Below are 22,059 nucleotides of genomic sequence, written 5' to 3' on the forward strand. Positions count from 1 at the left end.
CTATGACTCTGCTCTTAAAAATGCTCTAAAATGTCACAGGCTAAAAGCATTCAGTTTCACTTTCAAAGTACTTACTGTTCTTTGAAAGTATAAATCTTCCGAAACACAGAAACAGTTTTTCCCTTAAGAGAATGTGAATATGGCTTTCTTTTAAAAAATATTCAGTTTAATACCCAGTGTGAACGTTTATGGCCTATATATGAGTGTTGTGAAATTCTGATAGGTCCGTTAAAAAGGGCTTGCATCAAATTTCAGTATTTGGACAAAGCTGAATATAAGCCTTAAAAGTTGACATTTGTACTGGAAAGACTGACAAAGCACAAAACCTATAAATGGCAGTGACGGCTGAGACAGAAATCATTTTTCAAGTACTTCAGAAGTGACACTAGGGTGCAGCGTTGTCCCTCTTCTCTCTGCCAAAGCAATGAATACATTCAGAGGAAACAGAATATAATTTTAATGAAACAATGCCAGAAACCAAGAAGTAAAATCTAAAGGCACAAAACATATCAAACTTTATGGCTTCTTTTCTGCTGGCAACCTGGGATCTTAGGCCTTTGCCAAAAGTGGAAATGGCTTTCCCTTGGAAGCAAGTCAAACGTGTTCGTCAAAGGTTCCTTCTGGTCCATCCCACTGGCTTCACGTACTAAGGGGCACCAGCAGTGTTAACGAGATTGAAGACGTCGGTGCTAGAGGTGGACAGAACGCCCAGGTGGAGTCAGCAAGGAAAAGCAGGTGAAGGACGTTCAGTGTCCGGCAAGCTGGTTTCAGTCAAGGTTGTTCTTACTTTTAACAAGAGAGTCACTGGTATGCCTGACTTTCACAGTTCCCTCTTCACAATCACGTGCACATAAAATAGATTCAACAGGGATAGGGAAGAACAGATGGGAGTTCATCACTGAATGATCAAAGAACGTGACACCCAGAAGCAGAGAGTAATGTGCAAGTTTAGTCCTGAATTCGTCCATCTTACAGAGCGGACAGTAGCAATGGCAGGAGCAGCCGTCGTGGCAACCGCCCTGGACCCAGGAAGCCCCCAGACAATAAAACTAGCAAATGTTTTTCAGGCCCTAAAGCCACTGGGTTCTGACTCAGCAGTGACTCTGGCACTAACAGAAGCCTATTGGAGCTGCTTCCAGTCACTGAAAGAACAAACTCAGGTTCCGGGTTTATTCCGACTGTTTTAAGCAGTTATGCATGAGAAAATAGTGTTAAAATATAATGCTTTTCTTTAGGGGGACTTTTCATCAGTTTTACAGGCTGCAAATATCATAAAAATTACTAGGATGCCTATAAAATGGTACAGAGCAATGATCAGGGCTATTTTTGGTTCTAGAACTCCCACTTTCTTCCTACTCCACCCGAATCCTGATGGGGCTTGGCAACCACACAGATCCCAAAAGGTTGCTGTACTGCATGCTCTGTGAGAAGAAAAGCCTCTTCTTCCCATTCTAGACACATGAAAGCGTCCATACTCTCACATGCACAAACATGTACGCTAATGGAACTCTGAAAATCATCAAGGAGCTACGTCACAGACAACTGGAACCAAAGAATTCGAGCACAAGAAAGCCTTAAAGTTTCATTTCTCAGGCGAAGAAGTTAAGGAACAAAAAGGTTAAACAATTAATGATGAATTATAATAATAGCTAACATTTTTTTAAAGCATTTACTATGTACAAGGCGCTGTGTAAGTCTTCTACATGGTGTTTTAAATGACTTTTTCAAGACTGCACAGTTATTTAGCCACAGGCATAGGATTGAAACCTAGGATTCTCATCTCCTTTTTCAGTGTTCCAAAGAAAAATGGATTGTGTAGCATACCATCCTTTGCCCAGGAAGACAAAACAAAACAATGTAAAACCAACCTGGATGACTACAGGATACTCAATGGGGACGGGAAGCCCAGTGGGTAAGGATGGGTTACCTGGTCACTGAGCGCCCCACCTCTGAGTGGAAGCATCTGAAATGACCCCAAGCAGACAACACAGCTGAACTTAAAGAACTGGAGCTCAGCCAAGCAGAGGAAGGGCAGCTGTCAAAAGATCCACACGAGCAACATAAAAGCTTCCAGAGCAGAGCAATCAGGCCACAAGGCATGATGGGCTCTGCACAAAACAGCAGACGTCTACCATGTCCCCACTCACCACACAAACAGTAACATTGTCTGCAGCAGCAGCAGCTTGGGGTAGGAAAGACAAGAGATAAACATATTATATGAACGTCAGAGGAAGGTCACTGTAATGTTTTAACGCTACAGACACAGATGTAAAATTACAGTTAATACTCACTCCAAGATTTTTCCTAGTTGATCGACATCTGAACTTCCACGAAAAAGCGGCCTGAAAGAATAAAGATACAAATTAAACAAGGAATTTTCTCTGGTTACATTTCAATCATACTTGTCTTGATCATTATTTAACAGGAATCAAAATATTCTATGTGTGGGGAAGAAGTAACCTTTGGTAAATGAAGGTTTCTCTTGCATTCCCCTTACGGTAAGATCTCTTATGAATAACTGGCGGTGCCTGACTCCCATACTTGATAATCCTGGGTAACCTATTCTCAGTCATTGTAACAACACTGCCACCATCATATACAGGCCCTGGCTTCAAAGTTCTACTTAACTTTGTGGTAGGCTGGAACACATCACTATCATAGGCTCAAACCAGAGGTATGTGGAATTCTTTGATATTATCCTTGGTCAGATCCTTCTCAGAGCACCCTTCCTTTTTTTAATTGAAATATAGTTGATTTACAATATTGTATTAGTTTCAAGTATACAGCAAAGTGATTCAACTATATATATACACATATATGTATATATATACACATATATTTAGATTCTTTTCCATTATAGGTTATTAGAAGATATTAAATATAGTTCCCTGTGCTACACAGTAGGTCTTGTTGCTTATCTATTTTACGTATACTGGTTTGTATCTGTTAATCTCATACTCCTCATTTACCCCTCCCCTCCCTTTCGCCTTTGGTAACCATAAGTTTGTTTTCTGACAGAGCACCCTTTCTTAATACCACTCTGGGGCTTCCCTGGTGGCGCAGTGGTTGAGAGTCTGCCTGCCAATGCAGGGGACACGGGTTCGAGCCCTGGTCTGGGAGGATCCCACATGCCGCGGAGCAGCTGGGCCCGTGAGCCACAACTACTGAGCCTGCGCGTCTGGAGCCTGTGCTCCGCAACAAGAGAGCCCGCGACAGTGAGAGGCCCGCGCACCGCGATGAAGAGTGGCCCCCGCTTGCCGTAACTGGAGAAAGCCCTCGGACAGAAACGAAGACCCAACACAGCCAAAAATAAATAAATAAATAAATAAATAAATAAATAAACAAATAAAAGTTAGCTTAAACTTATTAAAAAAAAAAACAAAACCACTCTGCTATCACAGTACTTCCTCACAGGTCTCTCTCCTTCCACTTGTCCTTAATGCTGCAGTGAGCTACCTATGGGTTTATTTTTCTGATTATACCACTTCCCTTTCTCCCGATATTATGGTAGCTAACCATCACAAGTTCAAAATCCTAACTCTGGGCTTCAGAGGCAATTGTGAACACACAAGACTCATTATCTATACTGAGCATTTAACTGACAATTAAATGAACTCACTTGGTGACATTTCTGGCATTTTCTTAAGTAGAGAGCAGGGAGTGTTCTAGGTTTGCCCCTAACCTTTGGCTTAGTGCTTTACCTGAACAGGTGCTCAGTGAATACATATCTTATTTGATTTTACATATACCCATGGTACACATGTAAATGTTCCCTAACTCCTCGCTCAACAAATGACATAAAAAAGTATTTTTCAACAATAATGTGTTTTAAAAAATATGTGCAGCCTATTATCAGAGATCATGTTTTAGAAATATTATATATCAATTTATAAAGCCTTAAACCAGACCTCTTAAATATTTTTTACACACAATAAATGAACTTGCTATATACGTTATATATGGAGACTCCTAAAAAGTCATGGCATTTCAGTGGCTAGGAGACACTGAACCATACTTTCTATTCAGGCCATGATTCTTGAAGGTGGTTATTTTCAAATGAAGTGGAAAATAATTTACTTGTGTAAATGTTATGGTTGGATTGTGTCCCCCCGCCCCGTGCCTCCAATTCACATTGAAGCCCAACCCCAATGCCTCAGAATGAGGGCCTTTAAAGTGATGGGTAAGTTCAAATGAGGCCATTAGGGTAGGTCCTAACCCAATCCAAACCAGAGGCATGCGTGCACACAGAGAAATGATCACGTGAGGACACAGCAGGGAGGTGAGCCAAGGAGAGAGAACTCAGAAGAAACCAAACCGGCTGACACCTTGATCTTGGGCTTCCAGCCTCCAGAACTGTGAGAAAACAAATTTCTGTTGTTTAAGCCACTTAGTCTTTGGTATTTTGTTATGGCAAACCCTAGCAAACTAATACAGACATCACTAACGTAGCCAAATTAATAAAGAATTATGGAGTTGGATTCTAAAAGACATCTAGACAGGTCTTGAAAGATAGCAAGGTGAGAAGCGAAAGTTTTACAAAAGTTAAACAATGGAATCTTAACAGCTATTATTTATAGGGCACTGGTGTTATACCTGACATAGTGCCACATGCTCCCCAAACATTATATCATTTAATTCTCACAAAAACTCCAGGAGCAAGGTAGTATTATTATCATCCCTATTTTCTGATGAGGAAACTGAGGATTGGAGAAGTTTCATGACTTACCTAAGGACACATAACAAGTTGCAGACTTAAAATTCAAGCCAGGTCTGCCTTGCCCCAAAGCCTGTATGCTTCATTATTATGTCGTAATACTTTTATTTTGGTTACTAATGTTCTCTGCAATCACAGACAGTCACTTTAGCTGAGCCTCTGGGGTGAAGTAGCACAGGGACCCTGTGAAGAGCACTCTGTAGAGAACCTGGTGTCTCATAAGCGGGTGCCTATGGGATTCTTATTCAGATGGCTTTGCAAGTGTCTAAATGTCTTTAAAGTCTTTCTCTACTTTAACAAGGAACAAAGCAATTCACCAGATTGAGGCTCTCTAGTCTCTCCACAAACTAACTGATGATGGCCCTTCCAGATCTTTAAATCTTCCTACAGCCCAATCTTTTATAGCTGTTTAGCTCACACATCTTAATTGATGCACCATTTTAAAATTCCTTCCAAAGCATAGTAAAACTCGGGTTGCAAAGAATCAACAGTTCTTTTTCTCTTCACACTCATCTATTTTTCTTAATGTTAAAGTATGAAATTATTGGGACTTCCCTGGTGGTGCGGTGGTTAAGAATCCGCCTGCCAATGCAGGGGACGTGGGTTCAATCCCTGGTCTGGGAAGATCCCACAAGCCGCGGAGCGACTAAGCCCGTGCACCACAACTACTGAGCCTGCGCTCTAGGGCCCGCAACTACTGAGCCCACGTGCCACAACTACTGAAGCCCGTGCACCTAGAGCCCATGCTCCACAACAAGAGAAGCCACCACAATGAAGAGTAGCCCCCGCTCGCCGCAACTAGAGAAAGCCTGCGCACAGCAACGAAGACCCAACGCAGCCAAAAATAAATTTAAAAAAATTAAAAATAAAATAAAGTATGAAATTATAAAACTAAATATAGCCGGCATTATGAGGTTTGGGAACAAACACAAATGACCCTTTCTTGTTAAGCAAGTATCTCAAATGGCTGGAGTGGTGAGTGTGCCAGGTCAGTAAGCACAGAGGGAACAGAGAGCATCAGTTTAATCTGCTGAGCTGGTTAAGTCGCTATGTAAACACGCCAAGCCCCTCACTCTTCATGAAGAAGACTGGTATCCACAGAAGCATGAGTGAAATTACTTGTGAGGATTATGGAGCAGTTTAAAATAAATATGTTGGCATGGCTATCGGGAAACAAACAAAGCAGACTAACTTGTCCAGGCAAAGGCGTAAGAACATCTCTTTCCTGGGGTGGGCACTGAGACCCCAGCCTGAATCTCAGCTGCAGCAGTGGCTCATGTCCCTACTGTTTCGGTTTTGAGCTCTTTTCTTGTCTTTGTCCCTTGGCAATATTCTAACTTTTTTGCTAGTTCTGCTGTGCATTTAAGTTTGCTCTATTTTATCTTACATTTGCTACATGTTTTAGCAGAGGACTTGCAAGTCATGTGGTCTACCATACTGCAAGAGCCTGAAGTCGTATCTCTATTGGTTGGACTTGGCCCACAAAATGAAATGTGCCTGCCATCCCTGAGTTAGGACTGGCCCATCAGTTTGGTTCCTTTAATGAGGGCAGCAAGCAGAAGGTCTGAATCATAACCACTCTTCTGTGAACACTCAGCAAAACCTGCTAGGGGATACTAGAAACTCAGAGCCTGCAATTCGGTGTAGAGCTCAGATTGCCTTTTGCCACCTTAGGAAGACTTGGTATGCAACTCTGGGGTCTATTAACTTGTCTTTGCAGCAAATGTGGGTTGGCTTGAGTTATAAAGAGCTACTGAACCCTGACTGCATGCAGCTAGCTCCTATAAAATGGATCTTTGGATGGATCTTGTCACAAGACAAGAGAAATGGGTCACGTGAAGGGGCAACAGGCCTAACTGGAGCTGGTACTCTCAGCTGACCAAGAGGTTGGTCATGAATCTGATCAAACTCTTAGAACCATCTACTCAGCTTTCAGCTGAAAAGTTGGAATAGTTTGTATGAGCTGGTTTCATGATAGTGGATGCTATGAACACCAGGAGCATGGAGAGGTGCAATGGATTTAGAGGAGAGACGAAACCTTTCATCATGATGAACTCCTGGGTGTGCTATGGTGGAGTATGGAGACGTAAGAATGAGACCACCCTAAGGACCTTATTCTATCTTTAAAGAAGGCTCTTTGGTAAGAAGTCTTGGCTGTATCAGGTATGTGTGCACCATGAACTGAAGAAACACACAGGACCGGTATTTTCATTGAGGTTATTTTGAATATTCTTCCTCCCTCATATTAGCTGAGCCAAAGAGGCTTCAATTCATATAATTTATGGCATATTTTAGGTGGACAAATATGAACATAATCTTTGATTATATTCTTTGGTTTAGTGATGAGGGAGAGTTTAATTCTACTGCCTGGAATAACCGTATAATTGAGGGATGATTTGGCTAAAACACACACATGTATGAGTCCGACTTGGCTGGTTCTTTATTACCAAGACACAGAGCTGAGCTGGAAGGAAGTAGAGGGTTGAAGGAGCAAAATGGCGGAGATTAAAAGACACAGAAAGACTGAAAGACTGAGATTGAGATAGAGATGGCCAGACAGAGACAACCTGAGGAAGGTTCACAATAACTTTAAACTCTGTTTCTTCCCACTGCCTAAGAATCTACCTCTCCTGGAAATCCTAGGATGTTACGTACAGAGGTCCTGCACGGAGATGGAAGATGGAAGAGGAATGCTCTAGTATATATCCTGAGACAGAGGCTCATCAAAGATAAAACGTCATGCATTTTTAGAAAAAAATCACTGCAGGGAGAAATCCACAAAGCTATCCTATCTTGTCTGTTTTTAGACATAAGCCTCCCAGGTGACATACTTAGGAATTCTTTTAAACTAATTATTTAAAAATACAGTTAACAACAGAGATATTCTATTGAAGGTAGTAACTCTGAAGGCTGTTTTTATATTTCTAAAAAAATTCTTATATACACATTTTTGGGTTGGGGGGGTTAAATAATAAAATGGAAAGATTACTCCTACCAAAAACATCGCAAAATGAAGATTGCAATTGCTTTACTGAATTAACATGTTAAAAAATCCTTTTATTATACAGAACATTACTGAAGGTCAGTAACTCTTATGCATTTTACTACATCAAAAACTACAAGTAATCACTTCATTTAGATACTTTTCAGTAGTTTAACCAAGTGGCTGGGTAACAGCACACAAACATTATCGCTAAAGACCTTTGTTGAATCTAAGTTTCACGAATCCATTTCCCATATTATACCTACATTTCTTTTCTCTTCCCCTTGCTTATGATCCTCATTTTTCTTCAGAAGATTTTCTCCACACTCTCTGGGACTTTTACATTCTATTGCAGAAACCCTCCTTCTGTCTCTCATGCCCCTGAGCCTCTTTCTATTATGAATTCCCACATAAACTCCAGAGAAGCCTACTGGAAGGACTTTGCCATGCTACCCTTGGAAGGCAACTTATTTGACAAGGTAAGCAATATTTGGGGGACAATATCTGAAACTGAACATTGCTATGATTTTATGAAAGAGGATTTTAGGTTATTTCCAAGTATTTTCCTCAAATATCTTTCTTCACCATTATACTTGATAATAGTTAATGCTGATAAAATAAACTCTATGAAACACATACACTTTCATTTATACATATGTTTTTTTTCCTTTTTCCCTAATCAAAGGGAGATTCCTGCAAAATACAATGGCAAACTGCATTCATTTCAAACCACAGCAGAGTCAGTTCTCTTCTCATCTCACCTTAGGCACTGCTGTGCCAAATCAAGTGTAGACCTTGGGGTTTTAATCAAGGATTTCCCCAAGGCTTTCTTAAATCTGTGAGAGGTTAAACCTTAACATTCCCCGCTCCGCGACATGTTGATGTTTCAGGATACTTGCCGACTGGGGAGAGGGCACAGATTTTGGTGATAGGCTGTCCTGGGTGTGACCGAACCCCTACTCAGCCACTTCTCCCTGTACGACCTTAGAAAGCCATTTAGTCTCTTTGAACCTTGCTCGCTTCATCTGTAAAATGTCCAGTTTGTAGTAGACCTATAATATGCGGCAGCTAAATATACACACTTTCTCACACTTATACATGGTAGATATTTCTGGTTCCTGGCTGCTATTACACACAGATGATAAGGTAAAATATTTTACATGGTGAACAAGAAAGGAAGAGGACATTTGTCACTGTGTGGTGGGTGCTCAAGTCAAACTTAAACCTAATAGTCCTTCCTCTGGCGTCACTGTATATATTCGCTACACCTGTTAGAATTCTTATACCTTTATCATCAAGAAAAGAAAGAATGGGGCTTCCCTGGTGGCGCAGTGGTTGAGAATCTGCCTGCCGGTGCAGGGGACACGGGTTCGAGCCCTGGTCTGGGAGGATCCCACATGCCGCGGAGTAACTGGGCCCGTGAGCCACAGCTGCTGAGCCTGCGCGTCTGGAGCCTGTGCTCCGCAACAAGAGAGGCCGCGATAGTGAGAGGCCCGCGCACCGCAATGAGGAGTGGCCCCCGCTTGCCGCAACTGGAGAAAGCCCTCGCACAGAAACGAAGACCCAACACAGCCATAAATAAATAAATAAATAAATAAAAATTAAAAAAAAAAAAAAAAAAAGAATTTGGTCAACAACCTTAAAAAAAAAAAAAAAAAAGAAAAGAAAGAATGAATGTCAAAATTTCCAATAAAGATTAATTCATTTTGAATTGGCGATTCTGAATGTAGGCTTAGCAAAAAAACTCATTCACCATTGTCTTATCAGTGAAGTGAATTTGCTTGGGTCAAATTACAAAGGGGACCAAGTTTCAGACTCATGCCTTTTAAAACAAACAACTAAAAGAACATATAAATATTATTCATAATCTCAATGAATAGTGCAAAACAACATTTAAAAGTGGGGTATGTTTTCTAGCAGATGAGACGTGTATGCTGATATACCTGTCATAGAAAGGAAATGATTCATGCATAATGGAAGATGAAAGATTTTGTCTAGTTACAGTACTTTCATTGTACTAAAAAGACGAGGAAGTCATGGTTCACCCTATAGAACACCTCTGTAACCTGCATTTGAACTGCAGCTATGCTTTAGCTGCTATCTTTCTTGATTAGTAGAGGAATTTTCCATGTTCATAAAATGACCTTTCGAAAAATATTACCCAAATGTCAATTTATCACCTTACAATTATCACCTATTCAAATAACCAGATTAAGCAGAAAATCAATTAATTGATTTACTTTGTAAACACTAACTGAGTGATCACCTACTAAGCACAAACGGCTGCATTAGGTGCTAGGAGATTATCCTTCCCCCTACCGCCCAAATAAATATTAAATATAAATTAGATTGTATAATGTATGGTCTTAATATATAATAAACAGGGCTTCCCTGGTGGCACAGCGGTTAAGAATCCGCCCGCCAATGCAGGGGACACAGGTTTGAGCCCTGGTCCGGGAAGATCCCACATGCCGCGGAACAGCTAAGCCCATGCGCCACAACTACTGAGCCTGTGCTCTAGAGCCCGCGAATCACAACTACTGAGCCCACGTGCCACAACTACTGAAGCCTGTGCACCTAGAGTCCATGCTCCGCAACAAGAGAAGCCACCACAATGAGAAGCCCGCGCGTTGCAACGAAGAGTAGCCCCTGCTCGCTGCAACTAGAGAAAAGCCTGCACACAGCAACGAAGACCCAACACAGCCAAAAATAAATAAATAAAGTAACTAAATTTTAAAAATATATAATAAACATACATTTAAATTATAATATATATTTTATAAATTTATATTATAATAAAATAATTATTATATATGTATATAATAGTATAAATTCATTATAAATTTATATTAAAATACAAATTTATGACTTTATAAATAAATATACATACCTATAATACATAGTACCATAATGATCCCTGCCCACACAGGAGACAAGATATACAAATGCAGGGTCATGAAGTAGAGAAGTTTCTCTCATTTGACTGGTGGGAGCCGAAAGCCCAGGGCAATCATTTAATCTTTACTAGAATGTTGGGAGGTGGTCTGATTAACCTCCTTTTATCAATGAGAAGTAAAGTAACTGATTCGAGGAAACACAGCCCAGTAAGAGGCTAAGCTGGTCTGTGTGACTCCAATGAGCAGCAAATAGAAGCAGTGTTTTAGAAAGATTAATATGACAGAGGTTCACTGGGTCAGTTGGCCGGGATGGAGATAGAGCTGGGGATGCCAATGGGAAGGCCAGGCCATGGATGAGATGACAAGGACCTGCACTAGGTGGATGAGGAAATGGGCCGGGATGCAAAGATGGTGAACAGGAGGGGATCAGAACTTGGTCAAAGACTGAACAGGACTTGGAAGGAGAAGCATGACTTGAAGTCTGCATTACCAGTAAAGCCAGGCTGAATGAGAAAGGTGGGGAGAGGGTGGTGGGGGACAGGCAGGAGGAAATTGGAAGATAATTAATTTAGTTTTGGATGTGTTCCTTTAAAATAAAAATAACATATAAAATAAAAAATAGGCAAAAAAAGGTAGTTAAGTACACCCAGACATATACCCAAGAGTATTGAGAGCATATGTCCATACAAAAACTTGTACGTGAATGTACATAGCATATTCATATTCATAATAACCAAAAAGTAGAATGAACCCTAATGCCCATCAGCTGATAAAGGGATAAACAGAATGTGGTATAGCCATACCATGGAGTATCATTCAGTCATAAAAAGGAATGAAGCACTGCTACAACATGGATGACCCTTGAAAACATTATGCTAAGTAAAAGAAGCCAGTCACAAAAGACCACATTGTATGATTCCATTTATTGGAATCCACATATTCCAATATATAGAAGAGGCAAATCTATGGAGTCAGAAAGTAGATGAGTGGTTGCCTAGGACGGGGGCCTTGTGGGGAAATGAGGAGTGACTGCTAATGGGCATGGGGTTTCTTTTTAGGGTGATGAAAATATTCTAACATTGACTGTGGTGATGGTTGCACAACTCTCTGGATAGACTACTCTAAAAACCATTGAAGTGTAAAATTTATATTGGTGAATTGTATGGTATGTGAATTATATGTCAATAAAGCTGTTTTAAAAAAAGTAGTTTAGAAATTATATTTCCAAGCAAACATTACAGATTCAGGACAGTAAAAATCTGCTAAGAAAACTGCTTTAGGCCTAAGTATATGAAAGGCTTAAGTACATCGTATTACAGAACAGTGACAAACATTTATTCTACCATATATTCAATCAAGTACCCGTTTGGAGAGATGTGCTCTGGAAGTTCTGAATAATCTACTAATATGATCTGAATCTCCCCAAACACCTGATTTATCAGATTAGGATTAAATAATAAACCCCAAAAATGTGTATGGATAAAAAAAGACAGTCTAAAAAACCATCTTATGATTTCCTCTGGATGGTGAGATTATGGGTGATTTGGGTTTTTTTTTTTTCCTGCATTTTTCTATTATTCTGTACTCACCATTTTATGACCATCAGTTAGTTTTAAAATCAGAAGGAAAAGGCCCCAACACGGCTACTTGCCATATACTGCATGTACGTGATCTGTTCACCTCACTTCTTCACTCCCCACTCCTATGCCAACCGACTTCTATCCCTCACTTACTTGCTGGTCTCTACAGCCAATATCGGAAGCTCCCTGAGGACAGGGTCAACCCTTACTTGCTTCTATATCTAGAGCACATAATTTTCTGTCCATAATTGGCACTCATTAAATACATACTCAATGGTTACTGTTCCTTCTGTTGAGAAGGCTTTCCTCTCTCTTCTTTCCATAAGCTTCAGTCTCTCATGTCTCAAATTTGCTTCCTTGGTTCACCTCTGGGTAATTCAAGTGTGAGCATGTGTGTTTGCACAGATACATATATATGAATAGATGTATACACCGTCAGAGCTGAAACTGGATTTGATTTACATTGTTGTATCCATTTATGCTTTACCTGCTCTGCGGCACTAGACAATATGTGCAAATAATCGGTATTTAAAAACCAGGTGGTCTGACAATTAGTCCCCTAAATCTAAAGTCTTGTCAAAACCAGCAGAGAAGCAGCAAGAGGCATGTAGGATAGGAACTTTGCCCTCAGGGGCTTACTTTACCCAAGTATGCAGGACAGGGAAGGGCTCCTTGGAAGACAAAGAAAGAGAAGTGTTGAGAGAAAGTGTAGCAAGGCAAAACAGAGAGTGAGGGATTAAAGAGGGTGTGGAGGGGAAAGAGGAGCTTGAAGGAAAGCAGTCCAGAAAGGAAGAAGGGCTGGTGGGAAAGAGCACAGGAGAAAAAAAATTAGAAGTCCAAGTAATAAAAGGGAAGGACTGGGGCAAAAAGAATCTGAGATGAAGTTCTGTCACTGAGACATAGACTGACAGAAAAAAACCTCTACCAGGGAAGGAAGGTGCTACTTACAGCAAAGACCAGATGAACACAAGTTAGAGAGTGCTGCCATATCTGTCCATAGCAGGGGACTCTGAGTCTGGTAATTTCCTTAAAAGTAAATAGCTGAATTAATTTTCACTTGTTACCAATTGTGAATAATTTATTTCTCCACAGAAGACTCATATTTACTGGACTATGAGTAACTTCCTTAAGAGAGAGAGAGAGAAAGAGAGGAAAACCCCAATGGTTTTCAATTCAGAATTGCCAATTAAAATTAAACTAGAGCTCACCAAACCACGTGAGATTTCTGAAACATTACAAAACTTACCAATTAATATATTTACTGATTTAGTCAATTTTATATATGACTCAAGAAGCCTCAGTGGTCATTAAGATTAAAAAAAAATCATTTCTGATCACTTCAACAAATGTTGAGTATCTACCATTTGCCAGAAATCATTATTTCTTGTATATACTTATTTAATCAAAGAATTGCCTTCCTCTTCTCCCAGTGCTATTTCCTCCTGTCTTAGTCCACTTGGGCTGCTACAGCAATACCATAGGCTGGGTGGCTTAAATGACAGAAATTTATTTCACAGCTCTGGAGACTGAGAAGTCCTAAATGAAAGTGCCAACATGATTGATTTCTGACGAGGACTCTCTTCCCGGCTTGCAGATGGCCACCTTCTTTGTTGCGTACTCACATGGTAGAGAAAGAGCGAGTTCTCTGGTGTCTCTTCTTAGAAGGGCACTAATCTCATCATGGCTTCACCCTCATGACCTCATCTAACCCTAATTAAATCCCATAGGCCCCATCTCCAAACACCATCAAATTGGGGGTTAGGGCTTCAACGTCTGAATTCTGGGCGGGGGGGGGGACACAAACATTCAGTCTACAATACTTCCTTCTTCATGTTACTAAATACAATACCTTTCATACCTTTAGAAAGCTGGGCAGGCATGTTCTGATCCAATAGGAGCAACAAACAGGATGTGTCTCATTCTGTGCCTGGGATTCAGGTATTCATTTAATAAACTTTCTGATAATTTTTCTTGCCAAATTACATGTTTATTACTCTTCCAATGCCTACCTTATCTCTTACTCTCTAATCACGCTGCTCAGGGGAGTTCTTAAGGCAGGAAAGAAATGATCATGTAGTGGGCACTTTCTAAAGCCTGGGTTCCTCACTATATTATTGCATTTTCATTCCCACTCTAACCCTAAAGTCAGACAACTAGCAAGTACTAAATAACTTTGCATTTGAAACAAAGTTTGAGAACCAGAAAAAGAAATCTGAGTCAAACCTAAGAAGTGATATGTTGCAAGGGAAAAGCATTTGGATTAGTATTACTAATTACTAGGAAACTGAGGCAAGTCCAGGGTCTGGGACTTCCATGGAATCACATCTCTCACCATGGGCAATAAGCTTCTTTAACAGTCAGACATCTCTGGTTCAGTGCCCTGGGGAAGGGTGTCTTCTGTCTCTTCACATAACCACAGAGCTTGGATGACTCTCTTCCTCCCATATGGAAATTCAAGCTGTAATAATACGCACTATATTTTAAGCTGGGCTTGGTATTGAAAACCTTTAATGACGACATGCTGTAAGATCATTTGGGGCAAGGGTGATGGTGGCGTGTAGAGACATAGAACGGATTATCAGAGATTACCAGGAACACCTGACAAAATCAGTGCCAGAGACTGATTAGTCAGGCTTTACTTACTTACTGGGCCCAGGGCTTATCAATTACCTTCACTCTGCAGAAATGTGAACCAGAGCCATCACTTAAGCAAACTAGAACCTCACCATATCACATAATAAAACACCCTGTCCCACAATTCCTAGCCTTTCTTTATACTGTGCCTTCCTGGGAGAGAAGGAAAACCTGTATCAGGGCTGCTGGTCCATGAGTGCGAATCTTAGCACCCATGTTCCTCAATACTGGCTATTTGGGTAGGGCACCCATGAAAAGGTTGACCAAATGGCCCAGTATGCCCAGGATGGTCCCAGTTTTAGCACTAAAAATCTTGTATCCAGGAAAACCTCTTTGTCCTAAGCAAACTAGGATGGTTGGTCACCCTACCCAGGAGACCCAGTACAAGAAGTTATAGTAAAGGAAATTGGAAAAAAAAAAAAGAGTCATCTTTAACAAAGTGTTTTTGTTATTTCAGAGGATGGTTTTAAAATATTAAGTGAGCATCTCAAAACAATAAGAATGAAGGTGGTCCAGATAGACAGATTTCATTCTTGTCTTTCCTAATAACTCACTGTTTCTATGCAATAAGGGACTAGACCATTGGTAGCTCCCTTCACAAACCATAATTCAACTTGCTATTCCTCTATGTTAGCAAAAGACCTTGTAAAACCATATACATTTTGCCTAGGGAAAGAGCATTGCCTGTGGCTTAATCCACATGGTTAATGTAATAGTCTGAGGGAAGTACATGGTCTAAAGAGGAGACCACCAATAGAGACTGTGGTGGAGCTACTACACATCTAGGATGACAAAGAGAATGCGTCTTGTCCAGTCTGACTGGTAGTAACAGGTTGTGAGCTAGGTTGAGAATGATTCTGAAGTGCTATATAGGTGCAGTAGAAGAGAGTACTGTGATTAATCAGCAACCCATACCATGTAAAACAGACTAGCCACGTGAACCAAGGTGACACAGGTGAGCTAAGTTTTCTCTTTCTGATAGGCTGACATCAAAGCAATACACAAGGAGTAAAAGTCAGAAAACGTTAAAGTAAGCTCGTGTAATAGTGACATACTCCAGTAACAAATATTACTTAAATTATGGTAACAAATACGTGGCTTTCAAAATCACTCTTACTGGGACTTCCCTGGTGGCGCAGTGGTTAAGAATCCGCCTGTCAATGCAGGGGACACGGGCTCGATCCCTGGTCCGTGAAGATCCCACGTGCTGTGGAGCAACTAAGCCTGTGCGCCACAACTACTGAGCCTGCGCTCGAGGGCCTGCGAGCCACAACTACTGAGTCCGCATGCCTAGAGCCCATGCTCTACAACAAAAGAAGCCACCACAATAAGAAGCCCGCGCACCGCAACGAAGAGTAGCCCCCACTCGCTGCAACTAGAGAAAGCCCGCGCACAGCAACGAAGACCCAACTCAGCCATAAATAAATAAATAAACAAACAAAACAAACAAACACTCTTACTTTTAATCTTTGAATCCACTGGTCTTGTCTTTGACACAGCAATTTTGCCAAAGAGTTTTATGGGCTCTAATGTGGGTGTGTCTCTGAGTAGATAATCATGATCACCTCTATGCTCTTATGCATATGCTCTCTCTTGCAAACACTCTAATATTGACATCAGCCAGCTGTCAGCAAAATGATGCATAATCCAAGGCTAAAAGTTTTAATGTTGATTTTGGGGGAACATAATCACTAGAAATTTTCTGCAACAGACATGTCTGTTGGTTGAAGTGGCTTATTTTAAAAAAAAAAGCAGCTTTGCTCAAGAGGGAACCAAAAGTATCACTCATACAGTATTACAAATGACCCAAAAATATCCTCAAATTGGATTCAATCATCGGTTAAAAATACTCCAAACAGTGGAAAACTGATTTTCTCATTTTTTCCTTAAAAAAAAAAAAATCTGGTTAGCGTACAAACATGGGCACTGGTCACTGAATGTCAGTGAGGTTGTCTACATGTCTCTAGTACTGAGAGATTAATGGGATCAATCAACAAAAGTTAGCATTTCTTTTCTCAGGATAAATTTTTACTGACCTAAGAGCCAGCTTAATTTTTTAAAAGGTTTACTTATTGCATTTATATTTTTTTTTTTATTTTTTTATTTTTTTTTTATTTTTATTTTTTTAATGGCTGTGTTGGGTCTTCGTTTCTGTGCGAGGGCTTTCTCTAGTTGCGGCAAGCGGGGGCCACTCTTCATCGCGGTGCGCGGGCCTCTCACTGTCGTGGCCTCTCTTGTTGCGGAGCACAGGCTCCAGACGCGCAGGCTCAGTAGTTGTGGCTCACGGGCCTAGTTGCTCCGTGGCATGTGGGATCTTCCCAGACCAGGGCTCGAACCCGTGTCCCCTGCATTGGCAGGCAGATTCCCAACCACTGCGCCGCCAGGGAAGCCCCTGCATTTATATTTTTAATGATGGGTGGCTACTTTAAAAAAATAATTTTTCTGATTATGAAATATATATGCATTGTAGAAAGTCTGGAAAATAGAGAAAAGTAAAAAGAAGAAATAACACAGCATCATTTCTTTTCTCTTTTTAGATGCAAATGGATTAGATGGGATCTCTAAAGGTCTCTTCTCTTTCAAACAAAGATGGCACCATACTCCAGACCAGGATCGGAATCCTGGCTGTATAGTCCTTGGTTTGAATAAGAACAAAAAGACAAGACAGTGGTTAGCACTCATAACAAAGCTGGGACTGACTGTGACTCAAGCCTCTATGAAGAAAAAAATCAAGGACATATTAAAAAAATGTTATTTGTACACACATTTCTACCTACCCTTTTAGAGTTTATATCTTACAACAAGGAGCAGGAAAACCTTTCCCTTTATTCCTTTCTAAATGGTAAAGACAACTGGTATCCTGTATGAATATAATATTCCTATCCAGAACATTTTGGGTAGAATCCAGTAATGTGTGATAACTCAACAATTCAGCACAGGAAGCAAAGCCCACAACATTCCTTAGAAATTTCACAGACTATCTAGACAGAACAGACCCATTTGAATAGGATTTTTTTTCAGTGATATTTGAAGAATGCAATTTTTCATGGTGGACATAGTGGGTTTGTGACAGTTGCAAATTCAGATAGGAATATAACACAATTAAATGATTCATACTCTTGCGTTATGCTTCCACAGATCTTATTTCTACATGGGTCAAACAAAGGAAAGTTGGTGTTTAACAACTGTGGATGACTCATCAGAGGAAGTTCTTACCATATGGATGTGCTTGTTGAAATAAAGCTGGTTAACAAAGCCAGCCTTTTTTTCTCCCTGTGGGCCAGTGAGGGTTTCATTTTAGGAAATGGAAGTGTCAATGTGGACAAACTGTCCTGAAGTATTTATAGCATGATGTGTAGTTTCTTTAAACTGCCTTTGAACAAAGAGTATGTGAAAGGAAAATAAGATCTGAATTTCTTTCACTTGTGTCATCTGAACTGTATTCTGTTTATAAAACCCATGTAGTGGGCTTCCCTGGTGGCGCAGCGTATAAGAATCCGCCTGCCAATGCAGGGGACATGGGTTCGATCCCTGGTCCGGGAAGATCCCATATGCTGCAGAGCAACTAAGCCCGCGAGCCACAACTATTGAAGCCCGCCTGCCTAGATCCCGCGAGCCACAACTAGAGAAAGCCCGCATGCAGCAATGAAGACCCAGCACAGCCAAAAATAAATAAATAAATAAAAATTAAAAACAACAACAACAACAAAAAACCATGTAGCACTGTGATGTACATAATGTGATAGGAAAGTGGTACAGCTACACTGGGATGTGCTAGTGGTTTCCCAATTAATTTTAAGAGCTCTTTATTCATTAAGGATGTTATGCCTTTGTCATATTCATTGCAAACAATTTCTCCAAGATTACCATATGCTTTTTCACTTTGCAGTATTTTTATTTTTTGATGAACAGAAGTTTTCAATTTTTATATAGTCAATATAATATTTTATATTACAAAAATATAATAATATTTTTCTTTGTGACTTTTTAATGCCTTGAAAGTTTATCTCCATTTTAGGGTCATCAATATTTTCTATAGTTTCTTTATCCTTTTTTTGTTTCATTACTGATATTTAAGTCTTTAAGCCATCTGTTACTTGCTCTGTGGTAAAGAATAGAGAGAATCTAATCAGATTACCATTTTTTTCCCCCAATGAGTCGACCAGTTACCTTATCTTATTTGTTGAACAAGCTATTCTGTCCTCCAGGATTTGTGATTTATGATAAATTATATCACTTCCGAAATTGGAGTTTTTTCTTGGGCTCTCTATTCTGTTCCATTAATGTCTGTCATTTCTTCTGCTGGAACCAAATTTTTTTATTATTGTAGCTGCATAATGCATTTTAGTGTTTGGTGGTAGGAGGTTCCCTTTATAACTTTTTCCAAACAATTCTTGGCTATTTCCACCAATTTAGCTCTTCCAAATGCATTTTAGAAAATCCTACTGGGATTCTGATTGAAGTTGCATAAACCTATAAATTAATTTGGAAAGATCTTGTATCCTTTGAATATTCAATCTTTTCAGGAAGATGTAGTATCTTTCCAATATTCAAATATTTTCTACATCTACGTAAGTCTTTTATATCTCTCAATCAAGTTTTAAAGTTTTCTTGATATGGGTCCCTCACATTTGTTTACATTGATTTACATTTTTTATTATTACTGGGAGTGAGATGGAGCTGCTTCCAACTGGAGAAACTGTTGCTCTTTTGTCTGAGGTCATGATCCTGACTGTTCTCTTGAATCAGGGGTTACCTTAGATTTGAAAAGTGGAAGCAGAAGGAAAAGAGGGACATGTGGGGGATGGTTTATATGCATAGCATGAAGACTGTGAACCTCTCAGAAAGGCTCTAAAGGTTAAAAAACATGTAACCAAAAGCACCAGAGGTTAGTGAAAAAGAGAAATAGTGTGCTAATAAGAGCTCAGAGTGATGACTCATTGCATTGGATCATCTCTGGGAAACCACCTACTAAGCAGAATTTAGCAGTTAAGGCGTTATTTTTGGTGCATGGTTATGGCTACTTCCTCTTGGGAAAAAAATGGTTAAACCCTAGCCTCCTAAATACATGAAAATGGTCATCCTGGCAGACCAACCTGTCAGGTAATGATGCTATTTCTAGAACCGGGCAAGGTTGTGTCCCCTGTAGAGCCTTCTGCAGAACAAGACAGAAGCACTGAGCCATGTGCAATGGAAAGGAGTATATAACCCAGGAGACAGAAGACCCAGCTCTTAATGCTGGCTCTGTAACTGATTAACAAATCACTGAGTGCAGGCAGGCCAGCCACTTAACCTCTGCTCATTTGCTAAAGAACCGATATCACAGCTTCTGTCCCACTTATACCACAGATGTGCTGCAAAAATAATAAACTAGGTGGACAAATCAGAACTGCTGGGAAGTAAAATTAGCTCTTCGGTAAAAGTAATGCCAATCAAAAAGCACATATATTGGGAGTTTGGGACTAGCAGATGCAAACTATTATATATAGGATGGATAAACAACAAGGTCCTCCTGTATAGCACAGTGAACTATATTCAATATCTTGTAATAAACCATAATGGAAAAGAATATGAGAAAGAACGTATATGTATAACAGAATTACTTTGCTGTACACCAGAAACTAACACAACATTGTAAATCAACTATACTCCAAAAAGAAAAAGTAGCAAATATGATGAACTCTAACTCATTCCAAGTTATTCCTTTCTGCTTCATACTGCATTATCTTCCATCCCACCCTCTCCCTCCTACCCCTTTCCCTACTGGCAGTTTCTTTTCCTTGTTTCATTATGGCTAAATATGCAAAGAAAAATTCAGTGCTATTATTTTGGCCCTACCTCTGGACCAAATCTCTGAATTTAATTTACCCATGATATTCTGCTGTGCTACTTACCAAGATCACTGGCTCAGAAAACTTTAAAGATGATGTAGTCAGGACAATGACAAATATGAGGGAAAATGTGTTTCCTTATTCAGTACCCATGGCAGTAAGGCTAATTAGTTAGAGCATCCCTCTCTACCCCCACCAGTTGAGCTTGAATATGGTCTTTTCCTTATATTATTAATGAAGAAACTGAGGTCCTGCAAGATTAAGTGACTTGCTCAAGGTGTGATATTTTGTTCATTCATCTGTTCATTTATTCATTCCTTCAGAGAATATTTACTGAGTGTCAGATGCTGTTCTGGATGCTAGGAATATGGTAGTAAATGAAATACCCTCTCTCTCTGAATGCATTAATAAACTGTTGTTAGAATGTTTATTTCCCTGATTAGTGGTAAGTTTGAACACTTTTTATGCTTATTCGCCATTGGTAATACTTCTATGAATTTCTACTTCTCAACTGCCAAACAAAGCCAGATAATTTTGCCTCATGAAATGGGATAGGAACGATAGGTAAGACATATTTTTCTAATCCTTACAAACAATCCTGAAGCACAGGCAATACTCTCCTCAATTTACAGATGAGGAAGCTGGGGCTTAGGAGGGTTTTGTAACTTTAACAGACACAGTCATATATGTGGTAAGTACAAAAGCTGGAATCAATATTCTTAATGATTTCTTATTGATATTATTATATCATATATTTAAATGCAATCTACTGCAGCACATTTAAAAATATGTTACAAAAGAGATATTAAGGTCAATCTTTGGCCTTACTTAATTTATTTATGAAACAAATGAACTTATAAGAACGAGGAGGTTAAAGGCATATTCTAGTTATGATCTGTTTGCAGTACACATTCTCTAGAGAGGTACGACTCTATCCACCATGCAATTGACTTTACAACTACAAGAGAAGGACATCATGGGCATAAAGTTTTGTCAGTCATACAAAGGAAATATCTAGTAAAAAATATGTACAGTAATAATTTCTATAAATTTATATATTTAAAAACTGGAAATACATATTAAATGTTTATGTAATATAAAACATATTGATATTGTATAAAAATATATATCAAAAAGACTAGAAAGAAGGATATAATGAAAATGTTATGATATATGCTACCTATCTATGGGTTACAGGTAATTTTCACCCTGTCTTTTTTGCTTCTCTGCATTTTCCTAAATCTAACTTTCTAAAATTTTGCTAACGTATTACTTTTTAAGAGGAACAATGCAATAAAGGTTGTTAAAAATGAGAAGTAAAAATCCAGTCATGGTCTGCCATCTCTAAATTTATGGTCTTAGAAAAAGATGAATATATAGATGTTAAAAAAAAAAAAGCTTTGGGAGGTATTTTTTTATA

The 22,059-nt window shown here is 39.5% G+C and overlaps 1 protein-coding gene across 3 annotated transcripts in view; it reads right to left on the reverse strand.

Annotated features, from left to right (window-relative positions):
• The window catches only part of CDK6 (cyclin dependent kinase 6), a 224,856-nt gene that overhangs the window by 9,470 nt on the left and 193,327 nt on the right, over positions 1–22,059 (reverse strand). For all 3 annotated transcript variants that reach the window (XM_059933830.1, XM_059933831.1, XM_059933829.1), the window contains exon 6: positions 2,292–2,342. In XM_059933830.1, coding sequence (XP_059789813.1) covers positions 2,292–2,342 — 51 coding nt within the window. The remainder of the gene's footprint in view (positions 1–2,291; positions 2,343–22,059) is intronic.

Source organism: Balaenoptera ricei, chromosome 9 (genome assembly GCF_028023285.1).
Source record: "Balaenoptera ricei isolate mBalRic1 chromosome 9, mBalRic1.hap2, whole genome shotgun sequence".
Taxonomy (NCBI): Eukaryota; Metazoa; Chordata; class Mammalia; order Artiodactyla; family Balaenopteridae; genus Balaenoptera; species Balaenoptera ricei.